General features: G+C 56.2%; 2 protein-coding genes across 4 annotated transcripts; one reads left to right on the top strand and one right to left on the bottom strand.

Annotated features, from left to right (window-relative positions):
- The first annotated feature begins 882 nt into the window (after positions 1-882).
- On the top strand, positions 883-2,843 carry PTGER1 (prostaglandin E receptor 1). The gene is made up of 2 exons (XM_022558435.3): positions 883-1,884; positions 2,486-2,843. Exons 1-2 carry the CDS (start codon positions 925-927, stop codon positions 2,750-2,752), a joined length of 1,227 nt encoding a protein of 408 aa, XP_022414143.2. The 5' UTR covers positions 883-924; the 3' UTR covers positions 2,753-2,843.
- Positions 2,844-3,431: 588 nt separating this feature from the next.
- Positions 3,432-26,988, bottom strand: PKN1 (protein kinase N1). Of its 3 annotated transcripts, none has more exons than XM_022558432.3 (22): positions 26,800-26,988; positions 21,862-22,165; positions 20,221-20,372; positions 18,482-18,617; positions 15,036-15,181; positions 14,601-14,814; positions 13,592-13,786; positions 11,858-11,967; positions 11,623-11,766; positions 9,309-9,384; positions 9,085-9,226; positions 8,902-8,995; positions 7,111-7,190; positions 6,960-7,035; positions 6,786-6,877; positions 5,372-5,548; positions 5,148-5,210; positions 4,940-5,016; positions 4,595-4,737; positions 4,225-4,332; positions 4,057-4,137; positions 3,432-3,701 (listed from the first exon to the last, which is right to left on the bottom strand). In XM_022558432.3, the coding sequence occupies exons 1-22, from the start codon at positions 26,818-26,820 to the stop codon at positions 3,498-3,500; spliced, it is 2,835 nt and encodes a 944-aa protein (XP_022414140.1). In that variant the 5' UTR covers positions 26,821-26,988; the 3' UTR covers positions 3,432-3,497. The 3 variants fall into 3 exon arrangements, with proteins under 3 accessions (XP_022414140.1, XP_022414141.1, XP_022414139.1); XM_022558433.2 differs by lacking the exon at positions 26,800-26,988 and adding an exon at positions 23,231-23,323 and having other exon boundaries at positions 20,275-20,372; XM_022558431.2 differs by lacking the exon at positions 26,800-26,988 and adding an exon at positions 23,231-23,322.
- Between the last annotated feature and the right edge of the window lie 420 nt (positions 26,989-27,408).

The raw sequence follows: 27,408 nt of genomic DNA, 5'->3' as shown, positions 1-27,408 counted from the left end.
GAGGTAGGGCCTGGGTGAGAGACAGCGATGGGGCTCAGAGATGGGAGTGTGGGGGACAAGGATGGGGCTCTGGGGACAGGGACAGGGCTGTGTGGACAGAGATGTGGCCAAGGGGACAGAGATGGGTTTATGGGAACAGGGATGTGGCCCTGGGGAAAGAGACAGTGTGGTGGGGAGAGATGTGCCCAAGGTGGCAGAGGTGGGGTTGTGAGCATCTAGGATGGGACTGGAGTAAAGGTGACATAGTGATGGTCAAAGATGGGGCAGTGGGGTCAGATGGTGCCCTGGGATTAGAAATGGGTCAGTGGGGGGCTTCCCTGGTGGCGCAGTGGTTGGGAGTCCGCCTGCCGATGCAGGGGACACGGGTTCGTGCCCCGGTCCAGGAGCATCCCGTGTGCCGCGGAGTGGCTGGGCGCGTGAGCCATGGCCTCTGGGCCTGCGTGTCCGGAGCCTGTGCTCCGCAACGGGAGAGGCCACAACAGTGAGAGGCCCGCGTACCGCAAAAAAAAAAAAAAAAAAAAAAAACAGAAAGAAAGAAATGGGTCAGTGGGTATCAGATGGGGCCGGGGGCCAGGAATTGGCTGTCAAAATGGGAGGTGGGTGTCAGATGTGGGTGGGTAAAGCCCAGAGGTGGGGTCAGAGACAGGTGAGGCTGAAGCCAGGTGACCCTGGTGGACAGGGCAATGAGGGAAGACAGGCCTGGAGCAAGAGATGGGCTGGTAAGAGGAAGAGGACAAATGGATCAGGAATGGGGCAGCCAGAGTCATTTGGAGTTGCCATGGACAGAGGGTCCATAGAAGAACTCCATGGAGGGTGAGATGGGTCCTGATGATCTGAGATGGGACCACCAGCTGGTCCCAGGCCAATGGTGGAACCTCACCTTCCCCTCCTCTCCTCTCCCCAGCCCCACCCCCGGCACCTGACATGATCCCTTGCGGGCCCCTCAACCTGAGCCTGGCGGGTGAGGCGACCACGTGTACAGCACCTGGGGCCTCCAACGCCTCCGGCGGACCGCTGTCGGACCTGACGGGCGCGTCGCCCGCGCTGCCCATCTTCTCCATGACGCTGGGCGCCGTGTCCAACGTGCTGGCGCTGGCACTGCTGGCGCAGGTCGCGGGCCGTCTGCGGCGCCGCCGCTCGGCAGCCACCTTCCTGCTGTTCGTCGCCAGCCTGCTGGCCACCGACCTGGTGGGCCACGTGATCCCGGGTGCGCTGGTGCTGCGCCTGTACGCGGCGGGGCGCTCGCCGGCCGGCGGCGCCTGCCACTTCCTGGGCGGATGCATGGTCTTTTTCGGCCTGTGCCCGCTGTTGCTGGGCTGCGGCATGGCCGTGGAGCGCTGCGTGGGCGTCACGCGGCCGCTGCTGCACGCAGCCGGCGTCTCGGTGGCCCGAGCGCGGTTCGCTTTGGCCGCGCTGGCCGCCGTGGCCTTGGCCGTGGCGCTGCTGCCATTGGCGCGCGTGGGCCACTACGAGCTGCAGTACCCGGGTACGTGGTGCTTCATCGGTCTGGGCCCGGCGGGAGGCTGGCGCCAGTCGTTGCTCGCCGGCCTTTTCGCCGGCCTCGGCTTGGCCTCGCTGCTCGCCGCGCTCGTGTGCAACACGCTCAGCGGCCTTGCCCTGCTGCGCGCCCGCTGGTGCCGCCGCTCTCGACGGCACTTCCCGGCTGGAGGCCCCGACAGCCGCCGTCACTGGGGAGGCGGCGGACCCCGCCCGGCCTCCGCCTCGTCCGCCTCGTCCGCCTCGTCCGTCGCTTCGGCCTCCGCCGCCCCCGGCGGCTCCCTGGGCCGCGGCTCAGCGCGGCGAGCCCGTGCCCACGATGTGGAGATGGTGGGCCAGCTCGTAGGCATCATGGTGGTGTCGTGCATCTGCTGGAGTCCCCTGCTGGTGAGGGGTGCACATGCCCCTCCAACCCTGCTCCTTCCCACGCCCTCCGTGACCTCTCCCACCCTTTTCCATCCTGGGATACCTGGGTCCTCTCTCTCTGACCCAGCCACGGCACTGCCCCCTCGAGGCCCCACCTGCCAGAGTCCACCCTTTGCCCTCTTCCTCTGACGTCCCACTCCTCCTCCCAGTCCCCGTATCTTACTCCTTCCTGGGGTCTTTGTAGTTCACCCGACCCAGGCAAGGTTCTCCTCCAACCCCACCCACCTAAGTGCTTCCATTCCCTAGCTTCCTTCCACCATCACCACCCCTTTTCTCTTCTCCCCTTCAATCCCCTGTCCTTTGGGATACCTGGGACTTCTTTCCTGCCCAAGCACACACCCACTGAACGCCTTTGCTTCTGCCACGGTCTCTAAGGCCCCCACTTCTTCTCCCCTCTCTCCACAGCTCCTTCCAATTTAGATTCCCATTTACCCTCCCCGTGACGTTCCGTCCATCCTCACAGCCTCCTTACCTTCAGACACTCTCCCATCCATCTCAGCCCTACCCTTCGCCGGTGCCCTTTTCTTACACCACCCACCGCTCACACTGTCTTCTCCCACAGGTGTTGGTGGTGCTGGCCATCGCGGGCTGGGGCTCCAGCTCCCTGCAGCAGCCGCTGTTTTTGGCCGTGCGCCTCGCCTCGTGGAACCAGATTCTGGACCCCTGGGTGTACATCTTGCTGCGCCGGGCTGTGCTTCGCCAACTGCTTCGCCTCCTGCCTTCAAGGGCAGGTGCCAAGGGCAGCCCCGGGGGGCTGGGCCTAATGAGGAGCGCTTGGGAGGCCAACTCGCTGCGCAGCTCCCGGCACAGTGGCCTCAGTCACTTCTAGGCGCGCCCGGCGCGGCTAAGCCAGACCACCCGGGGCCGGCCTCTGGTCCGCAGCTCGGAGACTTCGGGGAATAAAAGCTTTTTGCGGACAAGCCCAGGGCGGTGCGTCCCGTCGGGGCTGCAGCACCCTCGCGGCCGCGCGGGAGCGGCAGAGGTGCTGTGTACGCCTCCGGGGTGTGCAGTTCCGGGACTAGCCACGCGGGGGCGTAGAGACGCAGAGCCGGAGTCGCAGGAGCACGCGCACAACGCCGTGGCCGCAGTCTTGGGGCGGAGGCTCGTCTGGGAGCAGAGTGGGAGGGTTGGGGGCCGCTTTTCGCCCCTGCTGCCGCCATGAGTGACTCCCGCAACCATTCGCTCATTGTGGCCCTGAGCTCCCCCACACAACCCCAAGTCCCTACCCCCCAAACTACGCCCCATCACTGGCCTCTAACCCCGAAAGTTCCTCAACACAGCTCCAAGCCCCCTCCCATGGCGGCCTGCCCATGCTCCCCACCACAATAACAGCCCCGAGTCTCCACCATCCCTTGGCCCCCTTCAAACGATCCCCCACCACAATCCAGGGCCTCTCCCCATCACTCCCTACGCCGCCGGCCACCCATCACATCCCCTCCCAACTCTCCCCACCTCCAAGCACGCCCCCCACCCCCATTACTGCACAAGAACGGACGGAGATGCATGGATAGAGCAAATCCCAAAGGCCTTTTTAAAAACTGACAGCTCGGTGGGGGCAGAAGTGGGGGAGGGGGCTAGCAGCCCCCGGCCACAAAGTCGAAGTCCCGGAAGGCTGCCTGCTCTGTGGCCGTGAGGGGCCGAGCGTCGCGGGGTGGGCTCAGCGTGGGGGCCTCCCCTGTGAATTCCTCGTCGAAGTTGCTGACATCAGTGCGGCCCGCCAGCGTGGGTACGAAAGGCGGAGGCAGGCGCCGGGCCAGCAGGGCATCCCAACCCAGTGTCTGCAGGGCAGAGAGGGGAGAGGTCAGCAGGGGAGGCTCAGAGCAGAGCGCAGGAAGGCTTTGCTCCTTGCACTCTGTCTGGCCTTGGATCTGTGGGGATCAACACAGGAAGTCACAAGATAGAGGGAGGGAAAGCGGCGGGCCTGGGGGCTCAGGAAGGATCACCGTATGAGTGGGGGGAGGGGCCTGGGCTCCAGGCCAGCCTGGAGTGGATGTGGGTGTAGGAGGGCCAGTGAGGGTAAGGGAGAGGGAAGGAAAGGCAGGCAGGTGTCAAGGGGAGGCGACAGTGTTGGAGGTGAAGCCACTAGGTCTTGGGTTGGGGGGATGACTGGGTCCTGGGAGTGGGGGACCTCACCCTGAAGAAAGGCTGTTTTTTCACATCCTCTGCATCCCTCTCGCTGGATCCCAGCCTCCGCTCTGGATTCCTCCGCAGGAGCTGGGGGGAGGGAGTTCTGTGTCAGTGTTCCTCTTCCTAGTCCCAGAGCCACTCCCCTGGCCCACCCTAAGTTGCGGGGGTCCTCACCCTGCGCATGATGCCGATGGCTTCAGCTGACAGGAAGCGGGGGTAGCGAACCTCATCGTTGACAATGCTGTCAAATACCTCCTCCTCGTCATCCCCTGGGAACGGGGACTGGGGACAGGAAGAGCCAGGGTGAATTAGGCCCCTCTGGCCACACCACACCCAGCTCCACCCTGGGCTCCCATTGCACTTTTACAAGGCTCACTTGGGAGGGTAAGTACCCCAATTTACAGATGCAGAAACTGAGGCTAGGGAGGCAAAGCCACCTGTCCTCAGACAGCACATAGTGGAGGCCAATTCTGACCCCCCTCTCCCCCACCGGGTATATACAGGTTACTGGGGACAGGCAGGGCGGAGTGGCCTGGGGCCTCACCTCACCGACCAGCATCTCATACAGCAGCACGCCCAGCCCCCACCAGTCCACCGCCCGAGTGTACGATGTGTCTGTCAGCACCTCAGGTGCCAGGAACTCCGGGGTCCCGCAGAAAGTGCTGGTCCGGTCCCCATAGCCCATCCCTGGGGGCAGCAGGGCCATGTGAGGTTATGGGGGAGGTCACAGCTCTAACCCAGCCCAGCATGGGGTGATCCAGACAGCCAGCCCCGTCCCACGACCAGGGTAGGGGATAACCCAGGTAAGGCTGGGGACTCCACTCCCTCCCCTCTCTGTCTAAACCCCAGAGGCCAGTCCCTCAGATCCCAGTCTCCCCCCGCTCATCACCCTCCTTGCAGAGGCCAAAGTCTGCAATCTTGACATAGCCCTCGGTGTCCAGGAGCAAATTGTCCAACTTCAGGTCCCTGTGGGGGAGGGGATGGGAGGATGTAAAGAGGGATGAGTGGGAATCTGGGTCCTGCCTGAAGCCTCAGGGTCCCCCAGTGGGCAGAGCATGCATGCACGGGCATATGCGTGCGCGCACACACATACACACCTGTAGACAATCTTGTGTTCATGGAGAAACTGCAGCCCCAGCACCACACAGGCTGAATAAAAGCTGCAGAGAGAGGCCGGTGTGAGGGAGCTGGGCTTCCAGGAAAGGTAGAGGGTCACATAAGGCTCCCACATCCTCAAAAGCCCCCCATTACCCCATAACTCCAGGAGCTGGGGGGAGGCAGGGCCTGTGGGTGGAGGTGTGGGGTGGGGGACTAGGCTCACACAGCACGGGGCTCCGAGAACACATCACTGTGGATGTGCAGCATCAGGTCCCCGCCGGCCGAGTACTCCATCACGAAGCACACGTGCTCTGGTGTCTGGAAACAGCCAAACAGGTTCACCAGAAAGGGGTGTCCCGCGCTGGTCACAGCCGCCAAGATCCGCTTCTCACACATCAGGCTGGGCAGGATGGGGGTGGGGCAGGGGTCAAAGACTACAGCAGCTCCCTACCACCAACCCGCCCACCCCCTAGAGTTCTCAATCATCAGATGTTCGTCAAGGGCCTTGCATGGCTGTGCACACTTGGGCAAGCTGCTTAATGCTTCTGAACATGCTAACCAGGCACCCAGAATCCATCCATTGTCCTAGTAACAGTCCTAGTAACTTCCCTTTGGGAAACCACCAGAGGGACTGTTATTTCCCTTTGGAGCACCCCATCTCCCTGGCCAGGAATTGGCCCACAAAAGGGCAAGCCAAGCCAATGGGGCTCAATCTCAGGATTTCTGCTGGAATTATTAAGGAAGAAGAGCTGAAGTTTGCAGATGAGCCTTAAACTGCTGGGTGGGGGGCATCTCTGTCCCTGCGAGTGGACTGCAAGCAAAGCCCACACAGACAAAAGCAGAAGTGAGAGATATCAACTGAGCACCTGTGCACAGCCATGCCTGAAGGTAGTCCACCCCTGCACTTTTCGGATGCAGAGCAATGAATTCCTGTATTTGCTTAAGCCTAAATTGGGTTCCTGGTTAATAAAAGGATGTCAAGAAGATTGGGGACAATCTCAGGTATCTACAGGGGGCAGGGCACTGAGCAGAATGCTCTAGAGTCATCCTCTCGTTCATTGCACCCGGCAACCCTGCAAGAAAGGCATTATTACTCCCCTTTTCTAGAAGGGGAGCCTGAGGTTCAGAAGGGTGAAATGAACTCCCTAAGGTTTCTAAGCACATCTGTAGCAGAGGTAGGATCTGAACTCAGGGTCCTGACCCCAGTACAATGGCACCATTAATAGCACAGGCTTCAGAACTCGAGTCCCTAAGTTCAAATCCCAGACCTGCTGCCTACTGCCTATGTGACCTTTGGGCAATTTGCTCAAACTCTCTGTGCCATCAGCAGAATGGGGACAATAACAGTCCTTACCTCTTAGAGCCGCTGTGAGGAATTCGTTACTAAATGTAAAGCACACGGTGGGTGCTTTCTAGGAGTCGTTATTATTGTAAGTATTGGGGTGGCCAAAAAGTTCGTTCGGGTTTTCCTGTAATACAGAAAACCCCGAACGAACTTTTTGGCCACCCCAATACTAGCTTAATAAGTCCAAGTGACTGTTACGAATCACTCTCACAGCAGCTCCAAGGAGGGGACTGCTCTGTCTCCCATTTCCCAGAAGACCAAAGTTCTCAGAGGGCCTGAGCAGGGTCCCCACCTCTCCACCTCGTCTCGGGCCACAATGTCCCCTTTCTTCAAAGCCTTGATGGCAAACAGCTCCCCGCTGGGCCGGAATTCGGAGAGCAGCACCTGGAACCACAGTGGGCAGGGGTGGCCTTAGTCCTGGAGGTCTGGACCCCCCAGACCCCCAACTCCTTGTCCCCCGCCTCACCTTCCCAAAGTGACCCCGGCCCAGCACCGCCAGGAACTGGAAATCCTCGAGGGTCAGGGGTGACTTCCTCAGAGGGCTGTGGAAAGAGGAGGCTGGTGGGGAAGGGACAGTGGGCAGGGGTGGTGGGTGGTGGCCAGGGGAGGGATGTCACCTGCACAGGGTGGGGCCTGGGATCTCCTGGGTCTCTGAAGGCAGCTCAGGAGTGGTGGTAGTTTCCTGGATCAGAGAAGTCTGTGGCAGACAGAGGAGGTCAGAGTACAATAACCCATAACCACAATAGCCACCAAGGCTCTTGTCACCAATGTGACCTCACCTCTCCTCCCCCACCCCTCCTCACTCAATCCCCCTTCAGCCACACTGTTCCATTCACTGTGCCCTGAACACACCAGGCATGTTTCCACCCCAGGACCTTTGCATGGGGCTGTTCTCTCCACCAGGAACTCTCTTTTCCCAGCACCTGCACTGTTCCTCCCTCACCTGCTTCAGGCCTTTATTCAAATGTCACCTTTGAAGGTGGCCAGCTGACCACCATATTAAATAACTAACAGAAGCTCCAACACTCCCTGTCCCCTTTCTCTGCTTTATTTTTCTTCCCAGCACATTCTATGCTGTATTTTATCATTTACCTACTTATTCCCTTTATTGGTATTAGGGAATACCACGGAGTGACCTAATTCTTTACATCATAAGCATATATAACTTTGAGAAGAATCAAAATTAATAATTTAAGTGGGAAAAATTTACCTACTGGTCCATCATTCTCCACTATAGAGACAGTTCTAAAGATTCAATCAGCGCAAACAGGTGTACAGTAGGAAACACAGTCCTCTCCTGCCCCAGCTGCCCTCCCCAGAGCCAGCTGCTGTTCATGATTTCGTGGGTACCTTTCTAGATGTATTTTATACCATTCAAGCATTTTGGTGGGCATGTGTGAATGTCCATCATAGATGTCCTGGACTGGAACTTCTAGGTCAAGGTAATGCCCATCTTTAATTCAGCCAGCTGTGCCCTCCGAAGGAGATGCAGTGATTCACATGCTTTTCCTGCATCCTCCCCAGCGTTCAATGTTATTCAACTTTTGTATTTTTTTTTTTTGACAAACTCATCTAATTTAATGAGGCATCTCGTTTTAATTTAATGCCACGAAGCATATATTATTGTTTCCATTTTTTTAGAAAATGAGGTATAAAATGCACTCGGTGAGGTGGGCAATGGAAAGAGCTCTCACATACGTATCTACCCAGATGCCCGTCGCCTAGACCAAGGGTTGGTAAACTCCATGCTTTGTACAGTCTGTAAACTAAGAATGATTTTTACGTTTCTAAAGGGTTGGGGGAAAAAAATCAAAAGAAGACTGATAGTTCATGATCCATGAAAGTGACAGACATTCACTAAGGCTTCCTGGCACACAGCAACACCCCTTCATGTCTGCCTGTATCAGGTGTGGCTGCTTTCTACGAGAGCAGCACTGACTAGTCATCTCTGTGAGCTTCTGGCCCACAAAGCTGAAAATACTGCCTATATGGCCCTTTCCAGAAAAAGTGTGCTGACCTCCGACCTAGATCAAGATGCAGAACATTTTTATCATCTTTGCCAGGCTCTCTTGTGTCCCCCCTCCTATCAATAAACCCCCGCCCAGAGAAAACCACTAACTGGACTTCTGTCATCGACATGAGTTTTAAATGTGATCATTTTACAGGGCAGTGTACTAAACACAGAGAGGTGAAGCTGCTTGGCGTGAGTCACACAGCTAGGAGGCAGCAGAGCAGGGACGGGACCCAGGTGGCCTGGCTCCCAAGCTCACGTTTTTATCCGGGATAGAGAACAGGACCCCGGTTCTGGCAGAGGTGTGCTGTGTGACCAGGGAAGTTCCTGGCGATCTCTGGGCCTCGAGTGGCAGTGGAGGTCCCCTAACACTGCCCAGGCCAAGGGGGAAGCTCACCAGACTTGATGGGCTGGAAGGAGGACCCAGAGGGCTCTTCTGGGGTGAGCTGTCCAAGTCAACCCCGAGGTTCAGCTTCTCCACAGATATGTCGCTGCAGCAAAGGGAAGAGGGTGCATCTAAGACCTAGCATTCCGGGAAGCAACCAGAGGCAGCCGGAACTCCGGGGCCCTCCCTCCTTACCCTGTGGACCGAGCCTCAGGTCCTGGAGAAGCCCCAGGGCTGAAAGTGCCTGTGGCAGTGGCATTGGGGATGAGCCTGCGAAGCAGCCGCACCCAGGTGGCGACGTCGATGTTCATCTGCCTAGCGCGCTGAAATGCCTTCCCTGGGGAGACAGGGGCAGGTGTCACCCTCTGTGACACTCCCGGGACCCCTGGTCTCTCCCCTGTCCCAGCCCATCCCCTCACCTTGCTGCTTGGAGAAGATCTTCTTCTGCCGTCGGAGCCGCGGTATCCTCTCAATGACAGGGTTGCGGAAGGTGACCTGAGGGAGGGGCTAGCGTGAGGACCCTCGCCCACCTCCAGGCAGCTTGGTGGGGAAGCCCTTAGGATCATAGGTGTGCACGCCCATATGTTTCGGGGGTTCTGATCGCTGTGGCATTGCATCCAACCACAGAGTACTATGCATCGTATTAAAGGGTCATAAAGCCAATCCATCCTTCGACAGGACCACCTCCTGAAGTGCCACCTTGAAATGGCAAGAAGGAGGCAAGCAGGCCCTCCTCCAGGGGTGGGGAGTGGGTCTGATCCAACGAGATGTACATACAACTCCAGCAAACAGGTCCTACACTTCACCTAGTGTCCCGATCGCCCGAGTGTGGTCCCCGACCGGCAGCATCAGTATCACCTGGGAACCTGCTGGAAGCGCAGATTCTCAGCACCGCCACCCCAACCTGGACCCACCGAGTCAGAAACCCCGGCGGTGGAGTCCCGAAGTCTGTGTTTCAACAAGCCCTCCAGGTGATGCTGGCGCCCACCCACGTGGGGAAACCACTGGCCGAGTTGAATTCTCCCGACTCCAACGCATCTTCTAGAAGGTGCTGGAGTCACAGAACTGTGTGGCTTCATGGGTGTCCAATCTGGTCCCCTCTAGCCACATGTGGCTATTTCAATTAAGTAAAATGAAAACGTCAGTTCCCCCAGTCACACTAGCCACACTTCAACTGACTAGCAGCTGCTGTATTGGATGACACAGATATGGAACATTTCTACCTACAACAGAACTCAACGATTGTAGGCTCACTGACAACAGAACTGCAGAAAGTCCTACAGGCTGGTGCTTTGGGGAGAACAAAATAGAATGTTATAAGTAAACCTTGAAGGCAAGAAGGACTGCCTCAGAACTTGTCCCCCGGGCCACCCACCTCTATCGTCCACTTGGGTTTTGGACAGTCTTCCTAATAGAAGAATAGTTTCGTGGCCCTACCATCTGAAGTCTGCCCTTCTCTGCTCCTTTCCTTCAGGAGTCCTCGATTATGAGATCACATAAGAATTTCCACCTGGATAGTAAAACAGCCCTTGAATATTTTAAGAATTTTTCTAGATACTTTTTCAAGAAAAAACTACGTGTTGGGAATTAGTGAAAATTTACTAATGTTTTTTTAATTTTGAAAGCACTTTTTAGTGAAAACTTAGAGTAATATATATTTGGTCCCTGGTAACCAAGGAAAAGCTTCTTTCAGGTTAATCTTTAAACTCACTTGAACCCAATGACTCACTTGATATTTATCCCACTCCCGAAAACAGAGTTCATTATACAGCTGTATTTTATACTGTGCATTGTGAACTGTTTCTCTTTCACATTTCTGATCTCTTTCACATGGTCTGATCTTCTGGCAAAGAAAAGCGGTATTTAAAAATCTAAGCAAGTAGCAAAAAAAACAAACAAACAAATTTCCTCCTGGGTTTAAGGACATGGGGAGACACACACATACACACACATACACGTATACATATATACAAAAAAACAGGACACATGTATATGTTAGGGGCAAATTTAAAGAATTTTTGAGGATGATTCTGGTTAAATGAGGGCGCCAGTGACTTTCTTTCTCTGTGGCTCATTTCCTCCTCTATCAGATGTGACTAATAATGGTCCTGTTTGCACTGGGTTATTGTGAGGACTAACAAGTCAATGCCAGTACAGTACTTCGAACAGGGCCCAGCCATACTACAAGGGGTCAGCTAGGAATGTTATTTAGACTATGGGCTCTTAATCAGGGGACCCTGGCCATGTCTGGAGACATTTTTGGTTGTCACAACTTGGAGCGGGGGGGCGGGGGGGGTTGCTACTGGCATCCTGTGGGTGGAGGCAGGGGGTGTTGCTCAGCACCCTGCAGTGCACAGGACGGCCCCTGCAACCAAGAATGATCCAGCCCAAATGTCCATAGTGCCAAGGGTGGGCTACCCTGATTTGGACCCTAACCCTGACATCACTGCGGAAGGAATCTCTCTGCTCAGCTGTGGCTCTGGTGGCAATCTCCGTAATATGTTGCTAGGTTTTGCTTTTCTTTTCTAGCTTGACAAAATTTTGTTGTTGTTGTTTTTTTCTTTTTTTAATATCTTGTTTCAGAACAAAACCAATCCCAGCTTAAGTCATGCATTGATGTGACTAATTATATGTACTTTTCTATCGAGATTCAGAGACCAGTGGAAAACACATCTTCCCCTTCCAGAGCAGGAGATGCCAAAGCATTTTCTCAGGGTCGGGGTCAGGCTGTACCTCAGCCACCAGGCAGCCCTGAGGTTCCATGTCCAGCTGTACTTCATGCCTCTCATTATCCAAGAAATCCTCCAGCTTCAGGAATTTGAGGGCACATAGGCCCCGCTGGTCCCGCCAGAACACAGCCAACTCCAGCTCCCGTGCCTCAAGAGAGAGAAAGAAGGCCGTCATTTGGGGTGCCCGAGGCCTCAAACTCCTCCTCCTCCAAGCCCTGTCATCCCCTAACCGAACTCACCCTCTCCAGCTCCAGGGTGAAGCTCTGGTCCCAGGCGTGGGGACCACACGGCTTCCAGGATGTCTGCCCCACCACTGTGTTATCCAGCTTGAGCACAGTGCTCACCTCACCTGGAAGAGGGGTTGGGGTAGGCTGTCAGGAGATTCTTGCAGGCCGAGGGTAATCTCTTGTATCTTATTAAAGAAATCTTCTCCTCCCCCCCCCACAATATTCTGCTGTGCTATCTGACAAAGCTTTACAGTTCTGCCTTTCACATTAAGGCCTTTAATCCATCTCCAGTTGATTTTTGCACGTGGTGTGAGGCGGGGATCCAAATTCACTTTTTGCTGTATGCAAGTTCCGGCAATATATTTCTAAGTATTTACCCTAGAAAAATGCAGGCAAGTATACATCGGGAGATGCATAAATATAATGCTTATATAACAGCCCTAAATTAGAAATAGCTCACTGTCCAGGAATTAATATATAAATTGTAATATAGTCTTTTTAGCTAAACCATGAAATGGCTGATATTCAACTATTTTTTACCTAAAAAAAGACAGCAATTTGACACGCCTCACGACATGGTAAAATGAATGAACTACAGTTTCATGCAACGATAGGGATGAGTCTCCCAAACAATGTTGACTAAAAGAAGCCATTACCATGAAATACATTCTGTATGATTCCACATATATGAAGTTCAAACATAGGCAAATTAAACTACATTGTTCTGAGATGGTACATGGGTGCTAAAACTACAAAGCAAAACAAGGAAATGATAACCGTGAGAGTCAGGAGAGTAGCTACCTCTAGGACAGAGGAAGGGGCTGGAATTGAGGATGGGGCATGAGGGGGCTCAGAGAATTCTACTTCTTGACCTGGGTGGTGGCAACACAGATGGTTACTCTATTGTTATTCTTCTTTTATTCATACTTTTAAACATGTACGTATTAGCTTTTTTCACATTGTGGTAAAATTCACATAACATACAATTTACCATTATAATCATTTTTAAGCGTACAGCTCAGTGGTATCAAGTACGTCCACACTGTTGTGTAACCATCACCACCAGCCATCTCCAGAACTCTTTTCATCTTCCCAGACTGCAACTCTGTCCCCACTAAACAATAACTCTCCGTTCCCCCCTCACCCTCAACCATTATCTCTATGGATCTGACCACTCTGAATCATATAAGTGGAATCATGTACTACTTGTCTTTTTATAACTGGCTTATTTCACTTAGCGTAATGTCCTCAAGTTCATCCATGTTGCAGTATGTTTCAGAATGTCCTTCCTTTTCAAGGCAGAGAAATATTCCATTGCACGGATGGACCACATTTTGTTTACCCATCCATCCGTCAACAGACACTGGGTTGCTTCTACCTTTGACCATTGTGAATAATGCTGCTACGAACATGGGTATACCAGTATATCTTCGAGACCCTGCTTTCAGCTCTTTTGTGTATTTACTCAGAAGCGGGATTGCTGGATCGTATTGTAATTCCATGTTTGATCATCTGAGGACCCGCCGTACTGTTTTCCTCAGTGGCTGCGCCACTACATTTCCGCCAACAGAGCAGAAGGGTTCCAATTTCTCCACATCCCCCTTAACAGCTGTTGTTTGTTTTGTTTTGTTTTGCAGTATCCATCCTAACGGGTGTGATGTACTAATTTTTAAGAATGTTACAAATGTGGGAAATCCAGGACCCCCCACCCCATCTCATCCCTCCAGACCCTCAATGCCTACTCACCGGAGTTCTCGGATTCCGCTTTGAGACTGCTCCGGCCACTGAGGCTTCCACTTCGGCTGTAAAGGCCCCGGGCTGGGCGGCTCAGGAAGGGGGTGCGGCTCTCAGGGGTCCCGGGCACCCCCACTGAAGGTGAGGGGTTCCAAGGGATGGTCTCTGGAAGGTCTCTGCAGCCCACTACACGCACCTCCAGGGTCCCTGAGAGAGGGGCAGGCTCATGACGGGGGAGGGGGGGTCACATCTGGGGCAGGACGAGGGGAAGGGCCTGCAGGTAAAGTGGGCATGTGCAGAAGTGGCCAACATGCAAGTGGGAGGTGGTGAGGGACTGTCAGGGTGAGGCAGGGGGTCTGATGCAGGGATGGCTGTGTCCGGAAGTGAGAAACATGGGACAAGGGGAGGGGTGGGTCAATCTGGGGAGGGGCTCTGGATGCTGGGGTTTAGTGACAGAAGAGAGGTTCAGGGTGTAGGCTGAAGGTCCAGGCGGTGGTGAGCCAGGTAGGACTAGGAGTCTGGGCTTAGATTCGGCGGGCTGATCTGAGGTCTGACACTGGGGCTGGGGTCTATGGTAGGGCTAGTCTGGGGAGGTAGTGGCTGAGGGATCTAAGGAGGGAGGGGCTGGCTAGCCTGGGCGTTGGGGGACAGAGGTTCAGGGCTGAGGGTTCTGAGAGCAAGGGACTGTGAGACTGGGCTGGGGGACTCTGGCTGGAGAAAAAAGGCAGGGCCATTTGGGGAGGGGTGGCGAAAGTGAGGATGGGGATGGGGACAAGAGTCCCTCAGAGGGCAAGGCGGGGTGGGAAGTCCAGGTGCATACGGCTGTCTGGCATGGGAAATGGGGCCCAGGTCCAGAGGGCTGGGGTGAATGGAGAAGGGAGGGAACAGTGGGATGGGAGTCCAGGGTTGGGGAGAGTGGAGATCCCGGTTGGGGGTCTCGGGGCTGGGGGACTCAGAGGGGTCAGGAGTCCAGAGCTGCGGGAGGTAGGGTCCGGATTGGGTGGGGGACGTCGGGACCCACCTGTGAGCGGCGCGGGCTTGCACAGGGTGCTATAATGCATGGCGGGGAAGGGCCCGGCCAGGCGGGCACTGAAGGCTGAGGACGAGGCCGCAGCAAGCTCCTCGCGCAGCAGCCGCCCCTTCGGGTGGTCAGCGGGCAGCTCCCCGAGCCGCCGCTCCAGCGCCTCCCGAAGCAACCCCAGCTTCTGGTTGGACTCGGTCAGCTTCTCCTGCGCCTGTGGTGGGAGGAGCCTGGCCGGGCTGGGGGCGGGATCCAGCACGCCCCTCCCCAAGTGCAGACCCAGGCCCCGCCCCCAGACTGGCTAAGTCCTACCTGGAGCTCCTCCCTGGAAGCCCAAGCCCTCAGCCATTTGGGTCCTACCCCTGGGCTCCCTGAAAATGAGGTCCCACCCATCGCTGAAGCCCCACCCCTCTGGGTCGACACCGCGTCCCTCACCTCGCAGACAGCCTTGCGGTCTGGGGCTTTGGCAGCGCTGAGCAGGCGCAGCACGTTCTTGGCGCCCTCCGCCACCGCGTGCTCGACTCGGAAGTGGTGCCGCAGCTCCTCGATGCGCAGCTCCATGGCCCCCAGGTCCGGACTCCCTGTGGGTGTAGGACACGAGGCAGTGAGGCTAGCCTGGGCCCAGGTCCAACCAGCCTGGTCCCAGACACGCAGCCATCTGCAGGTACAAGCACTGGCCAAAGACGGCCATCAATATGCATCACTTTCTCCCAAGGTGAGGGGTCATGGTGACACACTCACACTGTCACCCACAGGCAGACGGCCACACTTCCACCCAGATGCTGTCCCTCTTTTACCCAGATGCTCTCACACCCACATGGACGGTCCCAGGGATGTAGTTAAGCTGTCACCCGGGGACAGTCATATATACAGGCACACCATTAACAAAGTCTTAGGGACAGATACATTGTCAGGGTCCCACTCCATCCCCAGGGACTGTCGCAGGGATACCATGGCAACTGGATAGGATATAGTCACACAGACACAAGGACACTTAAAAAAAAAGAGTAACTTTCATTCATTGCTAATGGGAATACAAGTGGCTTTCCAATGGAGGCAGTTTGGCCATTTCTATCAGAATCACAAATGTATTTACCCTTTGATTCAGCAATCCCAGTTCAGGGACTTTATCCCATAAAAAACACCTCTGCAGGGACTTCCCTGGTGGCACAGTGGTTGAGAGTCCGCCTGCCGATGCAGGGTACACGGGATCGTGCCCCGGTCCGGGAAGATCCCACAGGCCGCGGAGTGGCTGGGCCTGTGAGCCATGGCCGCTGAGTCTGCGCGTCCGGAGCCTGTGCTCCGCAACGGGAGAGGCCACAACAGTGAGAGGCCCGCGTACCACAAAAATAAATAAATAAATACATAAAAAAGAATCCGCCTGTCGATGCAGGAGACACGGGTTTGAGCCCTGGTCCAGGAAGATCCCACATGCCGCGGAGCAACTAAAGCAACTAAGTCCGTGCGCCACAACTACTGAGCCTGCACTCTAGAGCTCACGAGCCACAACTACTGAGCCCATGTGCCACAACTACTAAAGCCCGTGCGCCTAGGTGCTCCACAAAAAGAGGAGCCACCGCAATGAGAAGCCCGCGCACCGCAATGGAGAGTAGCCCCCGCTCACCGCAACTAGAGAAAGCCCGTGCGCAGCAACGAAGACCCAATGCAGCCAAAAATAAATAAATAAATTTTTTAAAAAAAAACACCTCTACACGGTTATTCACAGCCTTCCTTCTAAGAGCAAAAGATTGGAAACAACCTCATTTCCTCCAGCAGGGGTCTGGATAAATGCATAGTGACCACCCACCCCATGAAATACAATGTAGTTGGGAGAACAGGAACAGTGTCACACAGACATCGTCACACTGTCACTCACAGGGTGACAGTGGCATTATCACTTTGTCACCAGTGTAGGCACTGGAACACACACACACACACTGAGGAACACACACTCTCACAAAGATGCCATCACACTGCCACATAGGGACATTGTCACAGTGGTGAGGCTATTACATAGATATATGCCTTGTCAACCCCCAGCAAAGGGACACAGTCACAGGGGCAGAGGGAAATGGTCACAAAACATAAATACCCTTATAGGACACAGTCACAGAGGCAGAGGGAAATGGTCACAAAACATAAATACCCTTATAGGACACAGTCACAGAGTGGCAAAACTCCCAGGGCTCTATCTCCAGCCCAGGGAGAATCAGAGGAACACAATCACACTGCCACATGGATAAGGCATAGGGACAGGTAAAGAAATGCCATCATACTCTCACATAGGCAGGGCAGCATCACTGATACCCATAGACACAGAGACCCAATGGCACAGGGACAGGCACAAGGATACACTGTCACCCAGGTGCAGGAAACTTGTCACTCAGAGAAACAAGGCCACGGTCACCCTTATCCAAGGCTGTAGATTCCAAGGACGGTCTCGCTGTCCTGCACAACGACCTAGACTCAGACTTGGGCACTCAGACAGTCACAGTCACCCACAGCTGTGTGGCACCCACCGGGACTGCTGTCACATGTGCCCAGTCATCAAGGCTTTTACACTTATGGGGACAAAATCAGGCTGTCACCAAAAGTTACAATGTCACCCAAAAGCACAGGGACGTGATCATACCATCACACACTGTCACTGAGAAGCCCACGTAGGCATTCAGAGTACAGACGAACAACCACACAGTCACGCCGACACCTCCCCGCTACAAAGACACACACACTGTCATCCGAGTTCCAAGCCCTATTGCTATGGACTGCACGTTTGTGTCCCTGCAAAATTCGTACGTTGAAACCCAACCGCCAATATGATGGTATTAGTTGGTGGGGCCGCTGGGAGGTGATTAGGTCATAAGGGCGGAGCCCTCATGCATGGGATCACTGTCCTTATAAAAGTGACCCCAGAGAGCTCCCTTGCCCCTTCTACCAGTGAGGATGCAGTAAGAAAGCAGCTGTCTATGAATCTGGAAGAGGGCTCTCACCAGACGCTGGATCTGCCGGCGCCTTGATCTTGGACTTCCCAGCCCCCAGAACAGTGAGAAATAAATGTCTGTCGTTTACATGCCCCCACCCCCAGTCTGTGGTATTGTGGTACAGCAGCCCAAATGCACTAACACCCACCAAGAGCTGACACTTACCTCTCATGGTGACACAGAAGCTACCATAGTTACAGGGCAGGATATTATTACGGAGGAGCTGCGGCTCCATAATATTATTATGTATTGTGTGCATACAACCTCTGGTCCCCATGGTCAGCATCACTGACACACATCAGTAGCACAGATAATCGTCTCTGCACACAATACATCAAGACCCTGTGACAAATTCAGGCTAACAATGGGGTTGAGACACCCCCAGGCATTCATACACTGAGACACACAAAGGAACACACACACACCGTGGACACCCACAGTTCTACACCACAGGGGCCAACGTGACAAGGCAACCACCTAGTCCAGGGGTCCGCACATTATTTCCGTAAAGAGCCAAAGGGTAAATATTTTTGGCTTTGTAGACCACACAGGCTCTGTTGCCACTACTTGGCCCTGCTGTTGCAGTGCAAAAGCAGCCTTAAGTGATAGTAAATGAATGGGCATGGCTGGGTGCCAATAAAATTTTATTTGAAAAAAAAAAAAAGGCAGCAGTAGCAGATTTGGTCCAAGAACCGTAGTTTGCCAATACATGATCACGTGCAAATCTGAAATAGGACAAAATGGGAAACTGAGGCCTGGCAAGGGTCAGGAGTGGGCTCCAGTCACGTGGTGAGTCACAGCATCCACCTCCCTGCCTCAGAAAGGGACCCCTCGTGGGGCTGGGAGCTGAACTCTCCAAGGTGGAATGCAGGTGAGGCTTTTTCAGGGCAAGGGACTCACCTTGGGCCTCGTCTGCGGCCGCCTGGCTCTCCAGCTGGCAGGCCTGCAGCGCCCGGCGGAGCTGCATGCGGATGACGTCAATCTTGGTCTTACTGTCCTGCAGCATCTGCTGGGCCGTCAGCAGCAGCTTCCGGTCCTGGAGGCAGAGATGGGCCATGAGGGAAAGGCTGGGCGGATGAGGGTCTGACCACCAGTCCTGCTGTCCACATCGTGCAGGCCCTGGGTGACCCTGTGACAGAGCATTCACGTGTGGGTGTGATAACATGTGCCTCCGTGTGCTCCTGGGTGCTGATGGGAGATGCCGCCCATGGCATTCGAATCCTGGCTCTGCCGCCTAACAGCTGTGTGACTTTGGGCAAGCCGCTCGACTACTCTGGGCCTGTTTGCTCATCTGCAGGAAGGGGAGTACTAATAGCGCCAACCAACACTGGGCTGAGGATTAAAGGAGCTAACCTGTGTGTAGGGCTCAGAGCCGTGCCTTGCACCAGCAGGCACTGTGTTTGTGTCAGCTGTCAGAATGGCGTACGTGTGTAAGTGTTCCCCGTGGTGGGTGTCGCCTTGACTGTAGCCACGTGGGTGAGTCCAAGGGTGACTGGATGTGAGACAGTTGCAGTAAGTGGAGTCCCGATGTTTGTGTGTGCAGATCAAGGCACAGCGATGACTGGGCATAGCCAAGGACCCCGTGTTGTGTACAAGCACCGGACACTGGTTGTGGGTTTTTCCATCTACATGGTGCTGTGTTTCAAAACCAGGCACTGCTAACCTGTGGTCAAAGAAGTCTGTGTACTGACTGAAGGGGGCAGGAGGGAACCCTTTCTGGGTGACAGGAAGTGTTCTGTATTTCGATGTGGGTGATGTGTACCCAGATAAAAATTCATTGGTCTGTACACTTAAGTTTTCTGCACTTTACGTCCATTTGTTACACATCAATAAAAGGTTAAAAAAAAAAAAATTCTGCATGGCTTGTGCCCTCCCACATAATATTCGCATTTGTGTGTGCACACAGGCATGGGTGCTCTCTGGGTCTCTAGCTGTAGGTCTGACTGTGCTGTGGGTGTATCTCTGGGTGTTGGTGCAAACCTGTGAGTGTGTACTCAGTGTTGGTACAACTGGGCGAGCACCTGTGTGACAATTCTGGTCTCTGAGTGTGAACTTAATAATGTGTGTGTCTGTGTGTCTAGGCGGTCCGTTGGCCTGTGCTGTGTGTCCGGGCGTTATACGATGGTGTGTGTCTCTCTCTACCTAGAGGCTGCGCTGGTGGTCATCCTGCCCGTGTTTATGAGCGTTGTTACTGATGTGGCTCTAGATCTTATGACGGTGCATGTGTGTCTGTGAGTCTCTAGGTGTTGTCGTGACCATGGCTGTGTCTCTAGATGTTAGGATGATGATATGTGTGCACCTAGGTGTCGATCTGCGTGTACAAGTGTCAGAGAGAGACCACCAGCAGTGAGAGGCGGCGTGTTGCCCTGACCATCTCTGGGGGTAACTGAGTTTGGGGGGACAATCTCTGCCATGTGTCTGTCTGACATCACCCACAGTTACCCTGTTTCCCATATGCCCCCATGAGCTGACCGCACCCCAGTCCTGCTGCAAAGCCACCCATCAGCCCCTCTGTCCCCAACCCAGAGGACCCCAGACTCCCAAGGGAGCAGATGTAGGTGCCACCCTGCCCTCCCCAGACTGTATGCGCTTGCGGGTGTACATGCACACGGGGCGGGGTGCACTCGCGCTGCCTCCACCTTAGTGCTGCCGTTGCTGTACGTCTGGATCATGTTTTCCGCCCCATGCTTCACCTTCAGCTCGATGGCCAGCTGCTTCTCCAGGCCGGCCACGCGACTCAGGTTGGTGGCTGAGCAGGCTGGGCCGCCTGCACAGGGGGACTGGGGGGCATCTGGAGGGAGTAGATGGGGCAGAGTCACCACGGCCCTCACCTCCATCTGCCCAGGTGGTTCTGCCCCAGCTGAGAGGATCCACCCCCGGGGCCAGGGAGAGGAAGAGCTGGGGACCAGGGTCCAGAGGGCCCAACCACCCCAGCCCTTGTAGGGAAACCCCTGCAGGACTGGGGCAGGACCAGCATGAATGAGCACAGGCAAGTGTCCAGGTGTGCGCTGGGTCCTTGGTGCTGGTGTGACTGTATCTACCTTCGTACGGAAGTCCCCAACTACTTACACAGCTGTGTGGGCATCCGTGGGTGTGGCGGTGGTTAGGTCTGTGACCCGCAGGGTGTTGGCATAACTGAGCGAGTGTGTGTCTCCCCAGGTGCTAGTGTAACTGTGAGATTCGAGGTGTTAGAATGACTGTGTGAGATTCTGGGTGCTGGGGGTGACTCTAGGCATATGCTTCCGACTATTGGCACAACTGTGCTTTCTGATCTCCCGGCACTGGTACAACTGTGTCCACGTGTCTGGGTGCTGGTACAGCCGGACATGCATGTCTCCGGATGCTGGCATGGCTCTGTGAGTCTCTAGTGACTGTCCAGGTCACTCTGGGTGCAGCTGTGACCGGATGAGGTTTTAGGGGTGGGCTGAACTGTATCTCTGAGTGTTGACATGACAATGTTGGTCTCTAGCTGTTGACACACCTAAGTGGTATACGGGTGTTGGGCTAAATGGTGTTGAGTCTTCAGGCCTTGTCCGATTGTGTGCATAAGTCTCAGGCTGTTGACAGGTCGGTGGACGTCTGTAGGGGTTGGGCAGCTCTGTGTGTGTGTGAATCTCTGGGGGTTGGCGTGAGCATGTGCGAGTCTCTGGGTATGGTCTGTGTGTCGGTGTGGCTGTGCGTGCCTTTCTCCGGGTGCTGGCTGCCAGTATGCAAGTCCCTGGGCATTCACATGATAGTGGGTATGCCCTTAGGAGCTGTCTGGGTGCTGGTGTGACCGTGTGTGAATGTCTCTGGCTACTGATGTGATGTGTGTTACACCTTTGTCTTTGGTTGCAAGGTGAAAAAGTTCTGCAGATCCCTTGCACCATAATGTGAATCTACTCAACACCACTGAACTGTACACTTAAAAATGACGAATTTTGTTATGTGTTTTTTGATCACAATTGAAAATTTTTTTAATCAATAAAAATTAAAGATATTTTAGAAAGAGTCTTGGGGGTTGTCCGGGTGCTGGTATGACTCTGTGAGCCTGGATATTCGTGTGACCCCGTGTAAGCCCTTTGGTGTTGTCCAGGTGTGGGTGTGACTGTGTGTACCTTTCTCTGGGTGTTGCTTTTGGCCTTTGGTCTGCCTGTATTTTGAGGCTTGGTGCTGTTGTGACCGAGTGTGTCTCCCTGGAGGTCAGAGGCGATGGGCTGGCCTCGCTCTAGGACACAGCGGGTGAGCCCTGGGCAGTGGAGGCCCCTGCTGTCCCGCATCCCCGGGGAAGCCTGGCTTACCGTGCGCGCCAGCCGCGGGGTCGGGCAGCACCACATGGGCGTGCAGCTCCTGCAGCTGCTGGTGCAGCAGGTCGAGTCTGCGCGAGGAGCCGCGCAGCACCAGCTCCACGGGGCCGAGGTTGCGGCCCAGGTCGGTGGTGGCCCGCCGCAGGTTCTCGGCGCCCTCCTTCAGCTTCAGCTCCTTGCGGATCTCCCGCCGCAGCCGCTCCCGTTCCAGCTCCAGCTGCTGCTGCACCCCGGGGGCTGCCAGGTCGGCACCCGCCAGGCCCAGCTGCTCCAGCAGGGACCAGCTGCGTGGCTCGCTCTGCGGAGGACGGAGCAGGGTCAGTGGGGCCAGGAGGACTCTGGGGTGCAGACCGTGCTCAGCCGACCTGGCCTGGTCCTCTCCCAGACTGTAACTCCTGACACAGGGCCTGCTCTGTGTCCTCTGATTGGCACCCCCCCGCCCCGCCACCAAAAGTGGGAGGTGAGGCAAGCCCCTGTCCCTGCTTTCAGACATCCCCAAACCGCGAAGTCCCGAGGGCAGGGGCTTCTTCCTTCCCTGTCCCCTCAGACTAGGGGACCACAAATACAGTTCAATCTCCCTTCATCTGTCCTTATGCAGTGGGATTCTTCAGGTCAGCTCCCATCACCCCACCACTGTGCCCCCCAAGCTAGGGGGTCCCCAAGGACGGGCCCTATCTCCCTTCCATTGTCCTCCCAAATTAGGGGGTCCCAAGAACAGGCCTTGTCTCCCTTCTGTTGCCCCCCAAATGACAAGATCCTGAGGGCAGACCCCTTTCTCTCCTCTGCTGCCCCCCTAAACTAGGAGGTCCCAAGGGTAGGCTCCATCTCCACTCCCCTATCCCCCAAATTATGAGGTCCTGAGGGCGGGTTTCATCTTCCCTCTGCTGCTCCCCAAACAAGGAAGTATCAAGGGCAGGCCTCTGATGCCCCACCAAACCATAAGGTTGGGGTCCCAGGCCCCTTCTCCTCACTGCTGTGCCCTCAAACTAGGATAGGAGGTACTGAGGGCAGGCCTTACCTTCCCTCTGCTATAATCCCAAACGAGGAGGACACGGGGCGAGGCCTCATCTATCCCCTGCTGTACCCCCAAACTAGATCCCGGGGACAGGCCCCATCTCCCCTCCTTTCATCCTCTACAACCGGCACCCTAAAGAGCAGAGGCCTCTCCCTTTCCTCCTCTATCTCCCCAGCCTGGAAGCCCAAAGGGCCCCAAACAGTTTCATCTCTCAAACAGAAAACTCCAAGTCTAACACCTCATCTCCTCCCTTCAGTCCAAAACCGAGAGGTACAGAGGGCAGAGCCTCTGGCCTGTGCCACTTGGGGTCCTCTTCTGCTGGCCCCCCACAAGGACCCCAGCCCGCACCTCCAGCTCCCGGTCCAAAGGGGGATTGGCCTCCGCCATCCTGGGTCCCGGCTGAGGGCCCCGCCCTCTTCCTGAACCTCAGCCTTGCCAGGGCCTCTCGCCTGCTACTTCCTCTTTCCTGCTAGCTCCCAGCAACCCCTGCAAAAGGCCAGCTCTGGGCCTCTGGGGCATCTAGAGGGCCTTCCTCTCAGGCCCCACTCCAGGCCTGAGCCGGCTTCTCTGGAGGCACCCCAGGGATGACCCCTGCTCCCTGTCCCAAGAGGATGCCCAAGGCGTACACAGCGTGCACACATTCACAGGCCCACTAGTGTGGACATGAAAAGCAGCCTCCCCCATGTATACAGGCTCCAGGGGCTGGCTTGGGTGTGCACACACTCTCATACACCTATAGGCATGTGCACGCATCGCAGGCTAGCAAGTGTGTGCACACCCCCTGCGTCTACCCCTGTGCACACTTATATGCAAACACCCATGAGTGCTTATATGGGTGGCCCAGCCCCCTTCCTGCAGATGCAGCCTGTCCCAGCTTCCGGATTCTTCTCAGCTCGGTCTCTCGCTGCTGCTGACCACAGCTTGGAGGCCTAAGGGGCCTGGCCAGCCCAGCGGCACCTCCTTGAGGCCCACATTGTGAGGAGGCAGCGCTGGAGGGTTGGGGTGAGAGTGTCTCTATTAAAGCTCAAGTATGGTAGCAGTTACTACAAGCTGCACCCAGTTCAACTAATGCAACCCCAGGAGGTGCTATCATCACCCCATTTTCTTTCTTTTTTTTTTTTTTGGCCATGCCGCATGGCATGCCGGATCTTAATTCCCTGACTAGGGATCAAACCCATGCCCCCTGCAGTGGAAGCACAGAGTCTTAACCACTGGACTGCCAGGGAAGTCCCTATTATCACCCTATTTTCAAGATGAGGAAACTGAGGCCTGGAGCGGTGATGTAACTTGCCCAAAGTCCTACAGCCAGCAGAAGGCAGAACTAGGATTTCAAACGGGAATGCCCAGAATCTGAGCTAGGTGTCAGCGTGGCATGAACAGCCCCACATACGTTATCTGCCGCTGCCATGAGAACCCACTTCAGAGATGAAGAAAGTCATGGTTGGCTCCCGACCAACCTCAAGGGCAGCTGCCCCCAAGGGAGGATTTACTTCAGGCCAAAAGCGTCACTCCCATGATCCTACTGACCCCTCACATTTATCCTGAGCAACTGCCACAATTCTCCCCCACTTTACAGGTGAGGAAACTGAGGCTCAGAGAGGTGGCAGCAGCAGTTCTCCATGGGGGAGGGGATCGCCTCCACTACCACCCCACTTCTGGGGGGCATTTGGCAATATCCAGAGACGTTTTTGGTTGGTTGTCACAACTGGGGGTGCTACTGGCATCTGCTGGGTTGAGTCCATGGGTGCTGCTCAACATTCTACAGTACACAGGACAGCCTCCATCTCAAAGAATGATTCAGCCCCAAATGTCAATAGTGCTGAGGCTTAGAAACCCTGGATTAAAGGACACACATGCACACGCTGAGCTGCTGACCATGACCCAGGAAGGATTTCACAGCAGCCCCACCTGCAAGGTGCCGGCCTGGTCTACGTCTTTCCCCATCATGAAAACCCTCCAGCTACATTTTTTTGACGGCAGAACCAAGGCTCAGAGAGGGAAAGGCACAGGGCCTAGGACACACTGTTAGGAAGTGACAGCTCTGGAATTTAAACCCAGGCTCACCTAATACCACCTGCTACCAACCAGGCCCCACCTGCCACCCAGCCCCACCCTATCCCCAGCAGGCAGAGCAGGGGTACAGCCAGGAGCAGGGCCAGGTCAAATGAGGGAAGTCCAGGCAGGCTCCCTCAGCCCCACCTCCTCCAGCAGCTGAGGCCTGAGAATATGCAGAGCAGGGAGGGAGGGAGGCCCGCCCTCCTGGGTTCTCCTCTCTTGGGTGACTCACTCCTACCTAGGGCAGGGGTCACCTGAGGGCCAGCATGATGAACCCATGAATCAGGAGCCTGGCCTGGCCTTGGAGAATCCCTGCTCCCCCAACTCCCACCATGAAGCAGGAGACCCCAGGTCCAGAGGGTCCATCTTCCAGAATTCCCCTCTTCCCAGAGTGGCCAGGGACCTAGACCCCATGTCCGGAGATTTCAATGCTTTGGGCGTTTCCGGAATCTGGACAGGACATCCGTTTGCTGGACACAGAACGGACAGGCACACACTGGGACAGACAGAGGGACAGTTTAGGAGACCCAAGCAGCCACGAGAAAGGAATGACCAGGACAGGGGAAGAGAGCAGGAAGGAGATGGGAAAGGGCACCAGGTCACAGGTCCAGCCTCGTTCCAGGAATCACAGCCTCCGTCCAGGTCATGTTTGCTACACGCCAAGCGCATGCATGCGCCAGGGGATTCCTACACAGCCCTCCCAGGGCTGAGGTGTAGAGGCAGAGACCCCAGCCCTCCCCAGCCCCCAAGGTCTGACCTTGTGTGATCGGCAACACCAGATACGCCCAGCTCCTCGGCAAGGCTGGCAGGCCATCAGCAGGACTGGGATGGGGGATGGGGGTCATGGGACAGACACAAAGGGGATGTGGGGGCAGGTGCAGAAGGAGACGAGAACCCAGTTACACAGCAACCACAGGACGACGGAGGGATGATGAGGCGCTAATGGGGGCACCAGAGGTATAGGACATGTCTCAGATTTGGGTCACTGAACGAAAGAAGTTTCAGAAGTCACCCTGGCCCTGCTAGCCACAAATAGGGAAGGTGAGTCCAGGGCTGTGATGTCCACAAGGTGGCACAGGAAGAACCTGGCTGGGCGGCAGGTTGGTGTCAGTCAGCTGTGCGTGTGTGTGTGTGTGTGTGTGTGTGTGTGTGTGTGTGTGTGTGTGTATGTATGTATGTATGTTGTGGAGTGACCGAGCCCATGCCCAGGTGGGATTCCAGGTATAAGAGAATCCCTAGTCTGTTGACATGGACACTCCCCACCTGGGATAAGGTTCCACCTGGCAGCCGGGTGGCCGTGTGGGTCCCCCGTCCCCCGACCTAATGAGGTGACTCTGGCACTTCCGGCAACAGGTGACAATCTGGGTGGCGTCGGGACCATCGTAAAGCTCAGTCTGGAGGTGGGGGCGGCTGGAGCTTTGTTGTGCGGGGGAGAGGAACGGGCCGGGCGGCCTCCTCCCTTCCCGGGGCACCGAGCCAGGCACCTGCTCAGGTGGAGCTGCACCTGCCCGGAACCGAACGCTGGGAGGGAGAATGAGTGGCAGGGTCGACAGGCACCGGGATGCACAGCCAGCCACAGACACCTGAATTCTAGCCTCCGCCGCGCCCCCTCTAATTCTCGGGGAAGGGCGGAGCTTGGGGGTGCTTCAGGACCTCCCCGCTCCCCCCTTGTGCGTACCTCCACCAGCCGAGAAGGGGACCGTGCTGGCTCCACGGTGCTGGCCCAGGGAGGGGGCGCCCAGTGCTCGGGGGAGGGGGGGACCCGCCCTGGCCGCCCCGATCCCGGGGGCTCCGGCAGCGTGCGGGCGGGGGTCCCCGGCGCCGGCTGGCCGCCAGGGGGCTGAGGACGCAGGTGCGCCTACCTGCAAAGCATCGCTGGCCATGTCCACGCGCCGTCCGCCAGGGGTCCCCGCGCGGAGAGAGGGGCGGTGAGAGGAGCGTGCGTACGCCCCACGCGGGGCGGGGAGGGGGCGGGCGCGGCGCGACCCCCCCGCCCCGAGCGCACGGCCCTCTCCGGCCTGCTCGGCTCTAGCCCCGCCTGGCCTGGCCGCCGTGTCCGCGCGCCTCGCCCTCCGGCCCCAGCTGCCGCCTGGCTCGGTCACGTGACCGCCTAGGTCGGCGCCCGAGGAGGGGGCGGGGCCGAGGGGGTGCGGCTCCCGGCGGCCCCCGGGGCTGCGGGGTCCTCCCTGCCGGACGCCCCCCTCCCCGGCCGAGAGCGCGTCGTCCTCTTCCCCAGCCTTTTCCTCTTTCTGAATCCTCCCTCTGCCCACGGGTGCTCCATTTGAGCGCGCAGGAACCCGAAGAAAAGAGTGAGCCACGTTAAAGCGGGGAGCTGTGGAGGCTTTTGGGCCTCCCGGGATCTCTCAAAAAACAAAACCAATTCATCCCCGCCTGTGTTTGCAATTTTAGGCCACTTGGAACGGTCCGTCATTCTAAGGCACCGGAGCTTCCCCATAGGCTGGAGACAAGCT

The sequence above is a fragment of the Delphinapterus leucas genome, unplaced genomic scaffold, assembly GCF_059928025.1.
Source record: "Delphinapterus leucas isolate spDelLeu-1000000601 "Yukka" unplaced genomic scaffold, BTC_Dleu_Yukka2 spDelLeu_asBTCV2_sq25, whole genome shotgun sequence".
In the NCBI taxonomy this organism is placed as follows: Eukaryota; Metazoa; Chordata; class Mammalia; order Artiodactyla; family Monodontidae; genus Delphinapterus; species Delphinapterus leucas.
Note: the sequence above shows the minus strand (reverse complement) of the source record. Positions and strands in the feature narration are given on the sequence as shown.